At 46.7% G+C, this 15,295-nt stretch overlaps 1 protein-coding gene across 3 annotated transcripts in view; it reads right to left on the bottom strand.

The window, feature by feature from the left end:
- The window catches only part of LOC115171886 (protein tweety homolog 2-like), a 70,291-nt gene that overhangs the window by 41,508 nt on the left and 13,488 nt on the right, over positions 1–15,295 (bottom strand). For all 3 annotated transcript variants that reach the window (XM_029729081.1, XM_029729079.1, XM_029729080.1), the window contains exon 3: positions 2,069–2,180. In XM_029729081.1, coding sequence (XP_029584941.1) covers positions 2,069–2,180 — 112 coding nt within the window. The remainder of the gene's footprint in view (positions 1–2,068; positions 2,181–15,295) is intronic.

A 15,295-nucleotide genomic window follows, 5' to 3' on the forward strand; every position in this document is an offset into this window, starting at 1 on the left:
TTCATCACCCTGTTACTACACCTCACCCCTCCCCCACTCCTCTATTCATCACCCTGTTACCTCACCTCACCCCTCTACCACTCCTCTATTCATCACCCTGTTACTGCACCTCACCCCTCTACCACTCCTCTATTCATCACCCTGTTACTGCACCTCACCCCTCTACCACTCCTCTATTCATCACCCTGTTACTGCACCTCACCCCTCTACCACTCCTCTATTCATCACCCTGTTACTGCACTTCACCCCTCTACCACTCCTCTATTCATCACCCTGTTACTACACCTCACCACTCTATTCATCACCCTGTTACTACACCTCACCACTCTATTCATCACCCTGTTACTGCACTTCACCCCTCTACCACTCCTCTATTCATCACCCTGTTACTGCACCTCACCACTCTATTCATCACCCTGTTACTGCACCTCACCCCTCTACCACTCCTCTATTCATCACCCTGTTACTACACCTCACCCCTCTACCCCTCCTCTATTCATCACCCTGTTACTACACCTCACCACTCTATTCATCACCCTGTTACTGCACTTCACCCCTCTACCACTCCTCTATTCATCACCCTGTTACTACACCTCACCCCTCTACCACTCCTCTATTCATCACCCTGTTACTGCACCTCACCCCTCTACCACTCCTCTATTCATCACCCTGTTACCTCACCTCACCCCTCTACCACTCCTCTATTCATCACCCTGTTACTGCACCTCACCCCTCTACCACTCCTCTATTCATCACCCTGTTACCTCACCTCACCCCTCTACCACTCCTCTATTCATCACCCTGTTACTGCACCTCACCCCTCTACCACTCCTCTATTCATCACCCTGTTACTACACCTCACCCCTCTACCACTCCTCTATTCATCACCCTGTTACTGCACCTCACCCCTCTACCACTCCTCTATTCATCACCCTGTTACCTCACCTCACCCCTCTACCACTCCTCTATTCATCACCCTGTTACTGCACCTCACCCCTCTACCACTCCTCTATTCATCACCCTGTTACCTCACCTCACCCCTCTACCACTCCTCTATTCATCACCCTGTTACTGCACCTCACCCCTCTACCACTCCTCTATTCATCACCCTGTTACTGCACCTCACCCCTCTACCACTCCTCTATTCATCACCCTGTTACTGCACCTCACCCCTCTACCACTCCTCTATTCATCACCCTGTTACTACACCTCACCACTCTATTCATCACCCTGTTACTGCACTTCACCCCTCTACCACTCCTCTATTCATCACCCTGTTACTACACCTCACCACTCTATTCATCACCCTGTTACTACACTTCACCCCTCTACCACTCCTCTATTCATCACCCTGTTACTGCACCTCACCCCTCTACCACTCCTCTATTCATCACCCTGTTACTGCACCTCACCCCTCTACCACTCCTCTATTCATCACCCTGTTACTGCACCTCACCACTCTACCACTCCTCTATTCATCACCCTGTTACTGCACCCCCCGTCACATCCCACGGGCTAGAAGCAAGTCACCACCAGAAGGGACCAGGCTCCACCACCAGTCCCCAAACCAGTCCCCCCTACCAGGACTGGGGGATCATAAGGGGATAGAGGCCCCCCGGGGCGTGTGATTTTACTGGGACAGATGATGAACCCTCCATTAACAAAGGAACCCTTTGTTGCGTGTAAAATAAGCTTGTAGTTGTTATTTACCGAACTGGATAACAACATACCACTACAGTGATATTTACAGAGTCCATAACAACATACCACTACAGTGATATTTACAGAGTCCATAACAACATACCACTACAGTGATATTTACAGAGTCCATAACAACATACCACTACAGTGATATTTACAGAGTCCATGACAACATACCTCTACATTGTAGCGAGAAGGACTGGGGTTATTCAAGACAAATAGCTAATAGCTGTATTGAATAACATCATTTTAATAGGAGACTTGCATGAAAATGGAAGCTACGCACACTGACCTCCAGGTACAGTTGTGCCCATAGTGAACTGTACCAGTGTTCAGGGCTCTACTGAGTTGTGTCCTGGTATCTTACCAAGCTGTTGATGCCACCCAGAGTGTGGTTGGCATTGTGGAGGGAGTAGGTCAGCTGGTACACCCCGTCATTGGTCTGACTGTTACCATAGAAACCCACTCCAACAGCAGAGCTGCAACAGAAGAAATAAACATTAAAAACAGAGAACCTTTTAATTTCTTCATGTTCACATTTGAACTAAATCTTGGTCAAAATCAAGTATCAAACAAAATTGCTTTTACAAAATAGTTGCGTAAAGATTTGATGGGAGGTGCACTTTGTTTCATCTTCATCTGTAACTCAATCAAACCAATAAAAACGGCGGAATCAAAGGCACAAAGAGAGTGCTATTGAACTGAGATGTATCCCACAATGCTGCCTGTCTGCCATATGCAGCCTATTACAGTACAGCTATCTATAGGAAGAAGAGAGGTCTCTGAAGGGTGATTATAGCTCTCGCCTTTCCTTCTCTCTGTCCTCCAATATCTCCTCCTTCTTTCCTTCCTTCCGCTCATCTGTCTCCTCACCCCGTCTCTAGACTTCACACTTAGCATCATGTGTCATTGTGTCGTTGTGACGCATTGGTTAAATACATCCTCTTTCTCTGTAGAGGAAACATCTCTCTCTCAAGTACAGGACACTGATACCCTGTTTCACACTACTGAGCCAAGCCAAGCTGAGCTGCAACTGGCATGGTTACTGAGCCACCTTGCTGAAACTGACTGTTCTGTAATAGGACAACTTGTGCCATTATGCCCAGAGGACCTGTACCCCAGAATGGACAGGCTGCTCTGACATGGATAATGACTCCAGTTCATTACTGGGGCCCAGCTCCCTGCCATCCAGGACCTCTATACCAGGCGGTGTCAGAGGACCTGTACCCCAGAACGGACAAGCTGCTCTGACATGGATAATGACTCCAGTACGTCACTGGGGCCCAGCTCCCTCCCATCCAAGACCTCTATACCAGGCGGTGTCAGAGGAACTGCCCTAGAAATAGTTAGACTCTAGCCACCCAAGTCATAGACGGTTGTCTCTGCTACCGCACGGGAAGCGGTACCGATGCACCATATAGACAGTGCATGCGAAAAGTTCCGACCCCTTCCCCTTTTCCACATTTTGTTATATTACAGCCTTATTCTAGAATAGATTAAATACATTTTCCCCGCAATCTACACACAATACCCCATAATGACATCACAACACCCCATAATGACATCACAACACCCCATAATGACATCACAATACCCCATTAAAAACAAAGCGAAAACCTTTTTTTAGAAATGCACATTTTTTGGTACCCTTCCTCAGATCTGTGTCTCGACACAATCATGTCTCGGAGCTCTACGGATAATTCCATGGCTTGGTTTTTGCTCTGACATACAGTGTCAACTGTGGGACCTCATACAGACAGGTGTGTGCCTTTCCTAATCATCATGTCCAGTCAACTGGATTGACCATAGATGGACTCCAATCAAGTTGTAAAAACTAAACAAGTGTTCTAATCATACCGGTTTGAGTGAACACTGCAGAGACCACTGTTGAATGATCACACGTGTGTGTTCGTACGTGTCAAAGGGTTAAATCAACCCAAATCCCAAACAGCACAGCCCCATGGGACTAGACACAGACAGAAACCTGTCTGGCACCATGCATTCTCAACGTTCCTTTAGGCTGTGCTGTAACAGGACACGTTTGCCTAGACATTACCATGCTGCTACCTCCCAGTAAACCTGTACTCATGTCCTCCACTAGTAATGATACTCGTCCATCACATCTGGTACCAGTGAGGTCATTCTGTTAGAGGTCACAGGTTAGACACACTGGGACAGGTTTTAGGGAGGTTCTGTGCCCCTGAGGATGTAAGTCATCAATCACTGTATTGGACAGAGCAGACCAGGATCTCTGTCATGGTGCACCAACCCCCATCCCCCCCTGTATACACACTGACCTTCATATCCTTCAGTCATTCACTAGCTGCCAATGTTCTAGTCTGGTCACTAACTAACTGCACATGTTCTAGAGTCTGGCCCAGGAATACAGAGAGAGGGAGAGTAGCAGAGCAGAGAAATTTGTGATTCAACACATTTAAGTCATTGTTACTAGGTAGAACAGTTCACTTCTGATGTAAATGCCTTCATTTGTGGTTTAATACGTTCAATGAACCACTTGTGGAGTATCACCACCTGCTGCAATTAAAGCATTATATTATAGTCCACACCACAGAATGAATATAAGACATCTTCAAACAGATGCAGGCGGCCAGATGGACTGAGCAAGCATACTGTTATCACGCCCCACCAGAGAGCCAGAGGGAGGGAGGTGGGGAGTGGGAGAGGTATTATGACGGAAACACATCCCGTAAGTTTGTGTGTGTGTATGTGTGTGTGTGTGTGTGTGTATGTGTGTGTGTGTGAGAATGTACCACTGTGCACCCTGTGTCTGAAGCATCATAACCATGATTGATACCAGAGTCTGTATCTGTATCTCCACCATCCATTACTCCAGAACCCTGAGACTAAGATGGTCCTGTATCTCTACCATCCATTACTCCAGAACCCTGAGACTAGGATGGTCCTGTATCTCTACCATCCATTACTCCAGAACCCTGAGACTAGGACGGTCCTGTATCTCTACCATCCATTACTCCAGAACCCGGTCCTGTATCTCTACCATCCATTACCCTGAGACTAGGATGGTTCTGTATCTCTACCATCCATTACTCCAGAACCCTGAGACTAGGATGGTCCTGTATCTCTACCATCCATTACTCCAGAACCCTGAGACTAGGACGGTCCTGTATCTCTACCATCCATTACTCCCGAACCCTGAGACTAGGACGGTCCTGTATCTCTACCATTCATTACTCCCGAACCCTGAGACTAGGACGGTCCTGTATCTCTACCATCCATTACTCCCGAACCCTGAGACTAGGATGGTCCTGTATCTCTACCATCCATTACTCCAGAACCCTGAGACTAGGACGGTCCTGTATCTCTACCATCCATTACTCCAGCATGCCCTAGCATTATCACACCTGATTCCACTAGTCAAAGGTTTGATGTTATCTGTTATCTGACATGTGTGGCATGTCCGACAGAACTGAGCCACATCTTGTTTTAAACCTGGCCAAAATAAATGTTGAAGGACCCGATCATACGTCTTGGTGATTCCTAAATGACCAGACCCCTGGTGATCATGAGCAAGGGATAACACATTTTGTCAAAAGGCTGTAGGAATCACTATTTGGTAAACAGCATTCCAATCTCTGTCTGCGTCCACATGCGATGTCCATTTACGCATGAGGAGATTACCGTCAAGGAAGTAAGCCACGTTCTTCTTCTTTGCCTCTTCCAATGAGACAACACTAGAAAAACATTTATCCAGCCTGTTGTCAACCTTTTGGTTAGCAATCAGCTGCTCATGAGTGACTGGTAACTGTATTCATTCAGCAATAAGTTCAACATACTTCGATTCTTCCCTTGTCTGTTTGTCAGAGGTGATCAGCTTCCCAGAGGTATCACACAACCCATCCTCTTGATCAACCTCTTTGAACAAAACAGTGTTCGACAAATCTATCACGTCACCCACTTGTCGTGCCTGAGCACGAGTGACAGCACAAGCGGATAACTCTGTGCCAGCTCATTAGAGAGAGAGTGGTCACTTTTATCCAATACGGGTACTACCTTTCCGCCGGCAATATCGTTACCCATTATAAAGGTCACATATTTTACTGGCAACATAGGACGTACCCCCACTCTGAATATTCCACTGATTAATTCAGAGTGTACATTCACAAAGTGCAATGGCACTGGGACAAAACCCCATTTCAATACCCTGAACTAACACACTGGAACCACAGTATTTATTTTCGGATAAGGGCAACACATCAGACAATATAAACGACTGCGCCGCACCAGTAACTCTAAGGATTTTAACCGGATGCTGAGATGCTTCGTCATTCGTTATGGACACAAACCCCTCAAAAATGAACGGTTCGTAACTGCGGTCGGGGACTGAGACTTTCAAACTACATTTACCCTGAGGCACTTGTTTCGTTTCAGACCTCACAACCGTACGAATTAGCCCAACACCTGTTGGCGGCTTGGCACGAATAGGCATCCCTTGTTTGCGTTTTAGCAGGAAGCAATCATTAATCATATGTCCCACCTTATGACAATAGAAACAGGAACACTCATTTTTCTGCCGTGCTGGATATACTGCTGGCCGACTAGAGCTAAAAGTAGGCAACTCAGTGGCCCTACTCTCAGTATGAGCCGAAAACACACTCTTGTGCGTCAACACAAACTCGTGTGCCAACACAAACGCTTCTGACAAGGAGGATACTTTTTTTTCGTTTAGGTAAACTACAATGCGTTCGGGTAAGCAATTTTTAAACTCTTCCAACAAGATTAACTCCTGGAGAGAGTTGAAATCACTTACCTTACTTGCAGCATGCCATTTATCAAACAGATTTCCCTTGTCTCTAGCAAATTCCACATAAGTCTTACTAGAAGACTTTCTATGAGACCTAAATCTCTGTCGGTATGCCTCAGGAACAAGCTCATAAGCGCGAAGAACAGTAGCTTTGACCACTTCATAATTCAACCTGTCTTCAAGAGGTAGCGTTGACAAAACCTCTTGGGCTTTACCAGTTAATTTACACTGAAGTAATAAACACCATACCTCTTCAGGCCATTTCAATTGTAATGGTCGTTGTACGTAATGGACCAAGGCGCAGCGGGTTGAGTGCTCATCTTCACTTTATTTGAACACATACGAAACAAGAAAACGATCGAACGAACAGTATTGCAGGCTACATACACACACAGCTATGCAACAACAACTTCCCACAAAGGGACAGGTGAAAAAACAGGCTACCTAAGTATGACTCTCAATCAGCAACAACGATGTACAGCTGTTCCTGATTGAGAGCCATACCAGGCCAACAAAGAAATACACAACATAGACAGAACATAGAAATACGAAATAAAGAACATATCCCAAAAACCCCGGAATACTCAAACCAAACACCCCTCTACATAAACACATATACTAACAAACCCCGAACCACATAAAACAAATACCCCCCTGCCACGTCCTGACCAAACTACAATAACAAATAACCCCTTTACTGGTCAGAACGTGACAGTACCCCCCCCCAAAGGTGCAGACCCCGGATGCACCTCACAAAAATAAACCCCCCAAACTAAAGGGAGGGAAGGGAGGGTGGCTGCCGTCACCGACGGTTCCCGTGCTACACCCCCCCCTCCCCAATACTCCTACAGTGGAAGTGGCTCAGGCTCTGGCCTTAGTCCCCCACCTAACCTGTCCACCCCAGCTGTAGGGCGACTCTGGGAGCTCTGGACAGTAGGGCGACTCTGGCTGTGCCGATTCCGGAAAATAGGCCGCCTCACTCGGCTCCGGACTGTGGGCCGCCTCACTCGGCTCCGGACTGTGGGCCGCCTCACTCGGCTCCGGACTGTGGGCCGCCTCACTCGGCTCCGGACTGTGGGCCGCCTCACTCGGCTCCGGACTGTGGGCCGCCTCACTCGGTTCCGGACTGTGGGCCGTCTCACTCGGTTCCGGACTGTGGGCCATCTCTAGACGGGGCACTGTTGCCGGACACTCTGGACGGGGCACTGTCGTTGGACACTCTGGACGGGGCACTGTTTCCGGACACTCTGGACGAGGTACTGTTGCTGGAAGCTCTGGATGAGGCACTACTGCCGGAAGCTCTGGACGGAGTACTGTCGTCGGAAGCTCTGGACGGGGTACTGTTGTCGGAAGCTCTGGACGGGGTACTGTCGTCGGAAGCTCCGGACGGGGACTGCGCACTGAAAGCCTGATGCGTGGGGCTGGTACTGGAGATGCCAGACTGGATACACGCACCCCAAGGCTAGTGCGAGGAGCAGGAACAGGACGAGTTGGACTGGGCTGACGCGCTGGAAGCCTGGTGCGTGGGGCTGGCTTTGGATAAACCAGACTGAATACATGCACCTCAGGGCTAGTGCGAGGAGCAGGAGCAGGAACAGGACGAGTTGGACTGGGCTGACGCACTGGAGGCCTGGTGCGTGGGACTGGCTTTGGATACGCCAGACTGGATACATGCACCTCAGAACTAGTGCGAGGAGCAGGAACAGGACGAGTTGAACTGGGCTGACGCACTGGAAGCCTGGTGCGTGGGACTGGCTTTGGATACGCCAGACTGGATACACACACAGGGCTAGTGCGAGGAGCAGGAACAGGAACAGGATACACTGGGCCGTGAAGGCGCACTGGCGATCTTGAGCGCAGTACTGGCACCACCTTTACTGGCTGGATGCCCGCTTCCCCCGGCAAATGCGGGGCGCTGGCACAGCGCACACCGGCCTATGAATGCTCGGCCTGGACGCCGTGCGCATCACCCCATAGCACGGGGCCTGACCAGTAACAGGCTGCTTCCTATAAGCACGGGGAGTTGGCTTGGGGCTTAACCCTGGCCCAGCCAAACCACCCGTGTGCCCCCCTCAAAAAATGTCTTGGGGCTGCCTCTCAGGCTTAAATGCCAACCGAGTGTATAGAGCCTCATACCGGCGCCGCGCCGCCTTGGCTGCCTCTATCTCCTCCGGTGGGCGACGATATTCCCCAGCCTGGTGCCATGGTCCAGCCCCGTCCAGGATCTCCTCCCATGTCCAAGTTTCCTGATAGTCCACATAATTCCTCCGTTGCTCCTTACATCGTTGCTTGGTCCATTTGTGGTGGGAAGCTCTGTAATGGTCGTCGTACGTAATGGACCAAGGTGCAGCGGGTTGAGTGCTCATCTTCACTTTAGTTGAACACATACGAAACAAAACAACAAAACGATCGAACGAACAGTATTGCAGGCTACACACACACAGCTATGCAACAACAACTTCCCACAAAGGGACAGGTGAAAACAGGCTACCTAAGTATGACTCTCAAACAGCAACAACGATGTACAGCTGTTCCTGATTGAGAGCCATACCAGGCCAACAAAGAAATACACAACATAGACAGAACATAGAAATACGAAATAAAGAACATAACCCAAAAACCCCGGAATACTCTAACCAAACACCCCTCTACATAAACACATACTAACAAACCCCGAACCACATAAAACAAAAACCCCCCTGCCACGTTCTGACCAAACTACAATAACAAATAACCCTTTTACTGGTCAGGACGTGACATCAATGCTACGGCTATTCGCTCAAACACACAAAAATAGGAGTCAACCTCTGACTCTCTGAACAAAGGTACTAAGGCAATCTGCCTACTAATGTTAAAAGTGTTGGAAGCTACAGCTGGTGAGGATGCCTCACTAACAGGCACAGCAGGAACGAAGGCTAGCCTCGCTGTCTCCGCCTCCATTTCCATCTGGCGCATTTTGAACTCCATCTGTCGCTGTTCTCTTTCTGCCTCAATTTTACACATCTCCAACTCTAACTGCCGCTGTTCTCGTTCTTTTTCAATATTACACATTTCCAACTGGAGATTTTCTCGCCTAATTTGGGCTCTCTTCCGCCTCCAGTTGGAACTGTATCGAACGGACTTCCCTCCTGGCATCACCGGTTGACAGTGGGAAGAGGGGATCAAAACGGGGCAATGTGGCTGGAGCTTTAGCCTCGCCCTCAGACACCGACGGGCTTACCGGAGCCACAACATCCCTTACAGGGGTAGTAGGCTCAGGCAGCGGTAACACCAGCACCTGCTCTTCTAACAAAATATGTAACACTAGTTTCTTAACCTCCGCCTTAACTAAACTGTGCGAAATAGACAATGAAAAAATGGTCAGCCAAAGTCAGTAAATCAACTTTACAACATTGTCAAACACCTCCCACGAAGGGTTATCCAAAAAGGATTTCACATCAAAAGTAGCCATCTTGAATTACTAAACAAATAGCAAACACTAATGCTATGACGCTCAACACCAAACTAACCACTACAATAATTTGCACGAGCAGCATGGGTGTCAGTAAAGACAGATCCCGTACGAGCCCCCACTTATGTTACGAATCCCTTTGGCCCTGCAGTCTAGGGGGGATGGAGACGAGACCCGTAACATAACCCATGCAAATTATAATAGTGAAAAGGAACGGTGTCAACAAAAACCACAGACAACTTAAATCTACCGTCAAACACTACTGGTTTATTTTCAAACACACGGTACTGGGGTGTGGGAAGAGGGCTGAGCTGGACCCAAGGAAAGAAACAATAAGCCAAAAACACCCCTAAGCTAGACTAGCCTATTTCTATAACAGCTAGCTATCTAACCAAAATTAGTGTGTGGTCTGCCCAGTTCTAACTAGTGTATTTAGACACTGTTTTCCTACGGGTAATGTAGGCCCATGGGTGACTTGGGCCTACATTACAACAAACAGTAAAACACTATAACAAAACAATACTCACAGGCTGACGGACAAAGTGACATTTAGGCGCCAAAACAAAAGAGAGATCAATACAGAAGGAGAGAGCTGGGGATACAGAGAGAGATTGAACACAGAGAGCTTGAGCTTACAGAGAGAGATTGATCTGTTGAGAAAAAACTGACTAGGGTTTTAAACAAAGGGAAAGGGACTGTGATAGGGTAAATGAAAAGGTGCAGGTGTCTTCTGATTAGCGACTGATTGATGACTGATTGGGGAATGATGATTGTCACCTGTGAGGGGAGGAGGAGAGAAAAGAAACACACAGGATACACACTACCTGTATCCGTAACAATGAGTTAATGGAATCAGGTGTGTAAAAAGTGCCCCCCTCTGTGTCCCCAGGACCAGGGTTAAATAACACTGAGCTATAGAGTTACAGTGCTGCTGCTACACACACATGACCTCAAAGTGGTTGTTTTCTTCCAGCTGTACTTGATCGAGATTACCTCGTTGGCACAATGTAACCAATGGAATAGTCCCAAAAGTTCAAACCCAGCACATGCAGGCTTTATGAAATACAATGTGTACCCTGATAGCATTACTGTGCTCCCCTACACACACTGCTAGACCACGAGCTCCAGCGCTCTCTCTCTCTCCATCTCTCTCTGCTCTCGCTCTGCTCTCTCTCCGTCACTCTCCGTCACTCTCCGTCACTCTCCGTCACTCTCCGTCACTCTCTCTCTCCGTCACTCTCTCTCTCCGTCACTCTCTCTCTCTCCGTCTCTCTCCGTCACTCTCTCTCTCCGTCACTCTCTCTCTCTCTCTCTGTCTCTCTCCGTCTCTCTCCGTCACTCTCTCTCTCATTCTCTCTCTCATTCTCTCTCTGAATCTTTAGTTGTGGACACGTTGGCATGAAGGATCGGGAGACAGGCGCAGGAATGCGTATTTTTTTTATTTTATTAAGCCCGAATTACGGCGTGCCGTGTAAAGGCACGGGGACGAAGACCAAACAAACATGTACCAAAACACTGGGTAGAAACCCAAAACAAAAGAGCGAGGAGTACCTTGAATAAATAACACACGCGAACAATGATTAACACACAGGACGAGACCCGTAATCATCTGCGCAATCCACAATGGCACGAAAGCCCAAAACACACAGCACAGACACTCACACACACCAACAGACATAGTAACAATAATCTACAGCCCAATGGAAACCAAAGGGCACATATATACAAATACAATCAGTTGGAATAGGGGACAGGTGTGTGTAATGAAAGTTCTGGAGGGATCCATGACAACATTACATCACCACACTCCCTCTCTTGCTCTTGGTCCTCATCTTTGTAAGTCACCTTGATTTAGCACCTGTGTGTTTTATCAGTTTCTTTATGAAAATATTTAGCAAACTCCATAAACGTAGCTAAAGCAGCACACAAATGCATGCTGGGCCGGGCATGCCCTGAGCTTGTGAAATGAGCGCTACTGGAGCGGGTGAGAAGAGCTCTGCATTCCAGTCAAATTGGGCACGCTCCACTTCTCACTCCAGCTCCACTCCGCTCCACTCCTCGCTCCAGCTCCACGTTCCAGCTACAGGCTCCAGCTCCAGCTCCACTCCGCATACTCTGACTCAATGATACAACAGGCACTACCTCCACCCATACCATCTAACATGTTAGGCCTGGTTGAATGATCCAACACTACCTCCACCCATACCATCTAACATGTTAGGCCTGGTTGAATGATCCAACACTACCTCCACCCATACCATCTAACATGTTAGGCCTGGTTGAATGATCCAACACTACCTCCACCCATACCATCTAACATGTTAGGCCTGGTTGAATGATCCAACACTACCTCCACCCATACCATCTAAAATGTTAGGCCTGGTTGAGTGATCCAACACTACCTCCACCCATACCATCTAACATGTTAGGCCTGGTTGAATGATCCAACACTACCTCCACCCATACCATCTAACATGTTAGGCCTGGTTGAGTGATCCAACACTACCTCCACCCATACCATCTAACATGTTAGGCCTGGTTGAGTGATCCAACACTACCTCCACCCATACCATCTAACATGTTAGGCCTGGTTGAATGATCCAACACTACCTCCACCCATACCATCTAACATGTTAGGCCTGGTTGAGTGATCCAACACTACCTCCACCCATACCATCTAACATGTTAGGCCTGGTTGAATGATCCAACACTACCTCCACCCATACCATCTAACATGTTAGGCCTTGTTGAATGATCCAACACTACCTCCACCCATACCATCTAACATGTTAGGCCTGGTTGAGTGATCCAACACTACCTCCACCCATACCATCTAACATGTTAGGCCTGGTTGAATGATCAGAATGATATATCCAATTAGAGAAGGTAATAGAATGATAACAGGTAATATAATGGAATAACATATGATATAACATGAAACTGTCCGGTGACATCATCTAATCATAAAAACCCTGTGACTCATAAAACAAAGAACAGAGAAATAAAAAGACAGGCTATTGGATTAAAGTCTTCGGCTTATAATAAAACCATTAGACAACATAAAAACAACAGGCTATCCGTGGGCACTAGTCCTGGGAGCTGCAACGGGCATTGCACACTTTTGTTCCAGCCCAGCACTAAACCCTACTAGCTATAGCGAATAAAGGACACGTTTCCCTCCAAGTCAACGTTCAAACATCTTTCAATAGAAGTCTCCTGTCCAACAACTCAGCCACCAGATGAGAGGAGCTACATCAGACAAACGACTGTTATTGAGCTTGTTGATTTATGGAAGACCACATCTGAAAATAACCTTGTACAGGAAACCAAACCACATTCCCAAATCACATTAACAAGAACAGGACCGCATTTAAGAGCAGAACAGAGCGTCCAGTCACACAGGCCCTTGTGGAGAAGGTAAGTAGCTGAGGTGGAGGATGGAGGTCATTAAGGTGTTTAGTGTCACTAGGGTTTTCCCCTATTACAGCAACCACATGGACAATTACAGAAACCAAATCAAACAGGTGTACAATTCACAGTGAAATGCTTACTTAAATAAACACCATAAAACACATTCCCAAAGTTACATGACCAAGGTTCCAGGTTAGCTTGGCTGTAGAAAACGGAAACTGATATTCGCCCAAAAGTCCAGGCACAAATATTATAGTTGTATTTTATTTCCTACAGGAGCAGTTAACCTGTTAGGGCTAGGGGGCAGTATTTACACGGCCGGATAAAAAACGTACCCGATTTAATCTGGTTACTACTCCTGCCCAGTAACTAGAATATGCATATAATTATTGGCTTTGGATAGAAAACACCCTAAAGTTTCTAAAACTGTTTGAATGGTGTCTGTGTGTATAACAGAACTCATATGGCAGGCAAAAACTTGAGAAGGTTTCATGCAGGAAGTGGCCTGTCTGACAAGGAGTCGTTCTTCTTGTCTCTGTTTATTGAAGAGTGGGGATCTTAGCTGTAACGTGACACTTCCTACGGCTTCCATAGGCTCTCAGAGCCCGGGAAAAAACTGAACGATGACGAGGCAGCCTCTGGCTGAAACACATAATCGCCTTTGCCAAGTGGCCGATAAGAGGACAAAGGAATTAGGCGCGTGCCCGATTCGACCCCGTAGTGTATTTTCTTTCGGCTGTTTACCTAATTGCAGATTCCCGGTCGGAATATTATCGCTTTTTTACGAGAAAAATGGCATAAAAATTGTTTTTAAACAGCAGTTGACATGCTTCGAAGTGTGGGATAGTGTCTTGAATGCACGAAAAAAACGCCGCTGATGGAACATAACTATGGATTATTTTGGACCAAACCTACATTTGTTATTGAAGTAGAAGTCCTGGGAGTGCATTCTGACGAAGAACAGGAAAGGTAATCAAACTTTTCTAATAGTAAATCTGACTTTGGTGAAGGCTAAACTTGGTGGGTGTCTAAATAGCTAGCCCTGTGATAGCCCCCCCCCCCCCCAAAAGATTTAGATGCACTATTGTAAAGTGGTTGTTCCACTGGATAACATAAGGTGAATGCACCAATTTGTAAGTCGCTCTGGATAAGAGCGTCTGCTAAATGACTTAAATGTAATGTAAATGTAAATGTAAATGCCGGGCTATCTACTTAGAATATTGCAAAATGTGCTTTCACCGAAAAGCTATTTTAAAATCGGACATATCGAGTGCATAGAGGAGTTCTGTATCTATAATTCTTAAAATAATTGTTATGCTTTTTGTGAACGTTTATCGTGAGTAATTTAGTAAATTGTTAGTAAATTCATCGGAAGTTTTCGGGGGGTATGCTAGTTCTGAACGTCACATGCTAATGTAAAAAGCTGGTTTTTGATATAAATATGAACTTGATTGAATAAAACATGCATGTATTGTATAACATAATGTCCTAGGTGTGTCATCTGATGAAGATCATCAAAGGTTAGTGCTGCATTTAGCTGTCTTCTGGGTTTTTGTGACATTATATGCTAGCTTGAAAAATGGGTGTCTGATTATTTCTGGCTGGTACTCTGCTGACATAATCTAATGTTTTGCTTTCGTTGTAAAGCCTTTTTGAAATCGGACAGTGTGGTTAGATTAACAAGAGTCTTGTCTTTAAATAGCTGTAAAATAGTCATATGTTTGAGAAATTGAAGTAATAGCATTTCTAAGGTATTTGAAAATCGCGCCACAGGATTCAACTGGCTGTTACGTAGGTGGGACGATTTGGTGCCACCTGCCCTAGAGAGGTTAACTGAAAGCTGTGAGCCTGTTTAGTTATATCACAACAATAGTAGAGGTTTTACTAGACTAGCTGTACTGAGGAAAGGTGAAAGCCACCCAGAACCCAGACAGAAAAGGTTTAACACA

The sequence above is a fragment of the Salmo trutta genome, chromosome 32 (assembly GCF_901001165.1).
Source record: "Salmo trutta chromosome 32, fSalTru1.1, whole genome shotgun sequence".
Taxonomy (NCBI): domain Eukaryota; kingdom Metazoa; phylum Chordata; class Actinopteri; order Salmoniformes; family Salmonidae; genus Salmo; species Salmo trutta.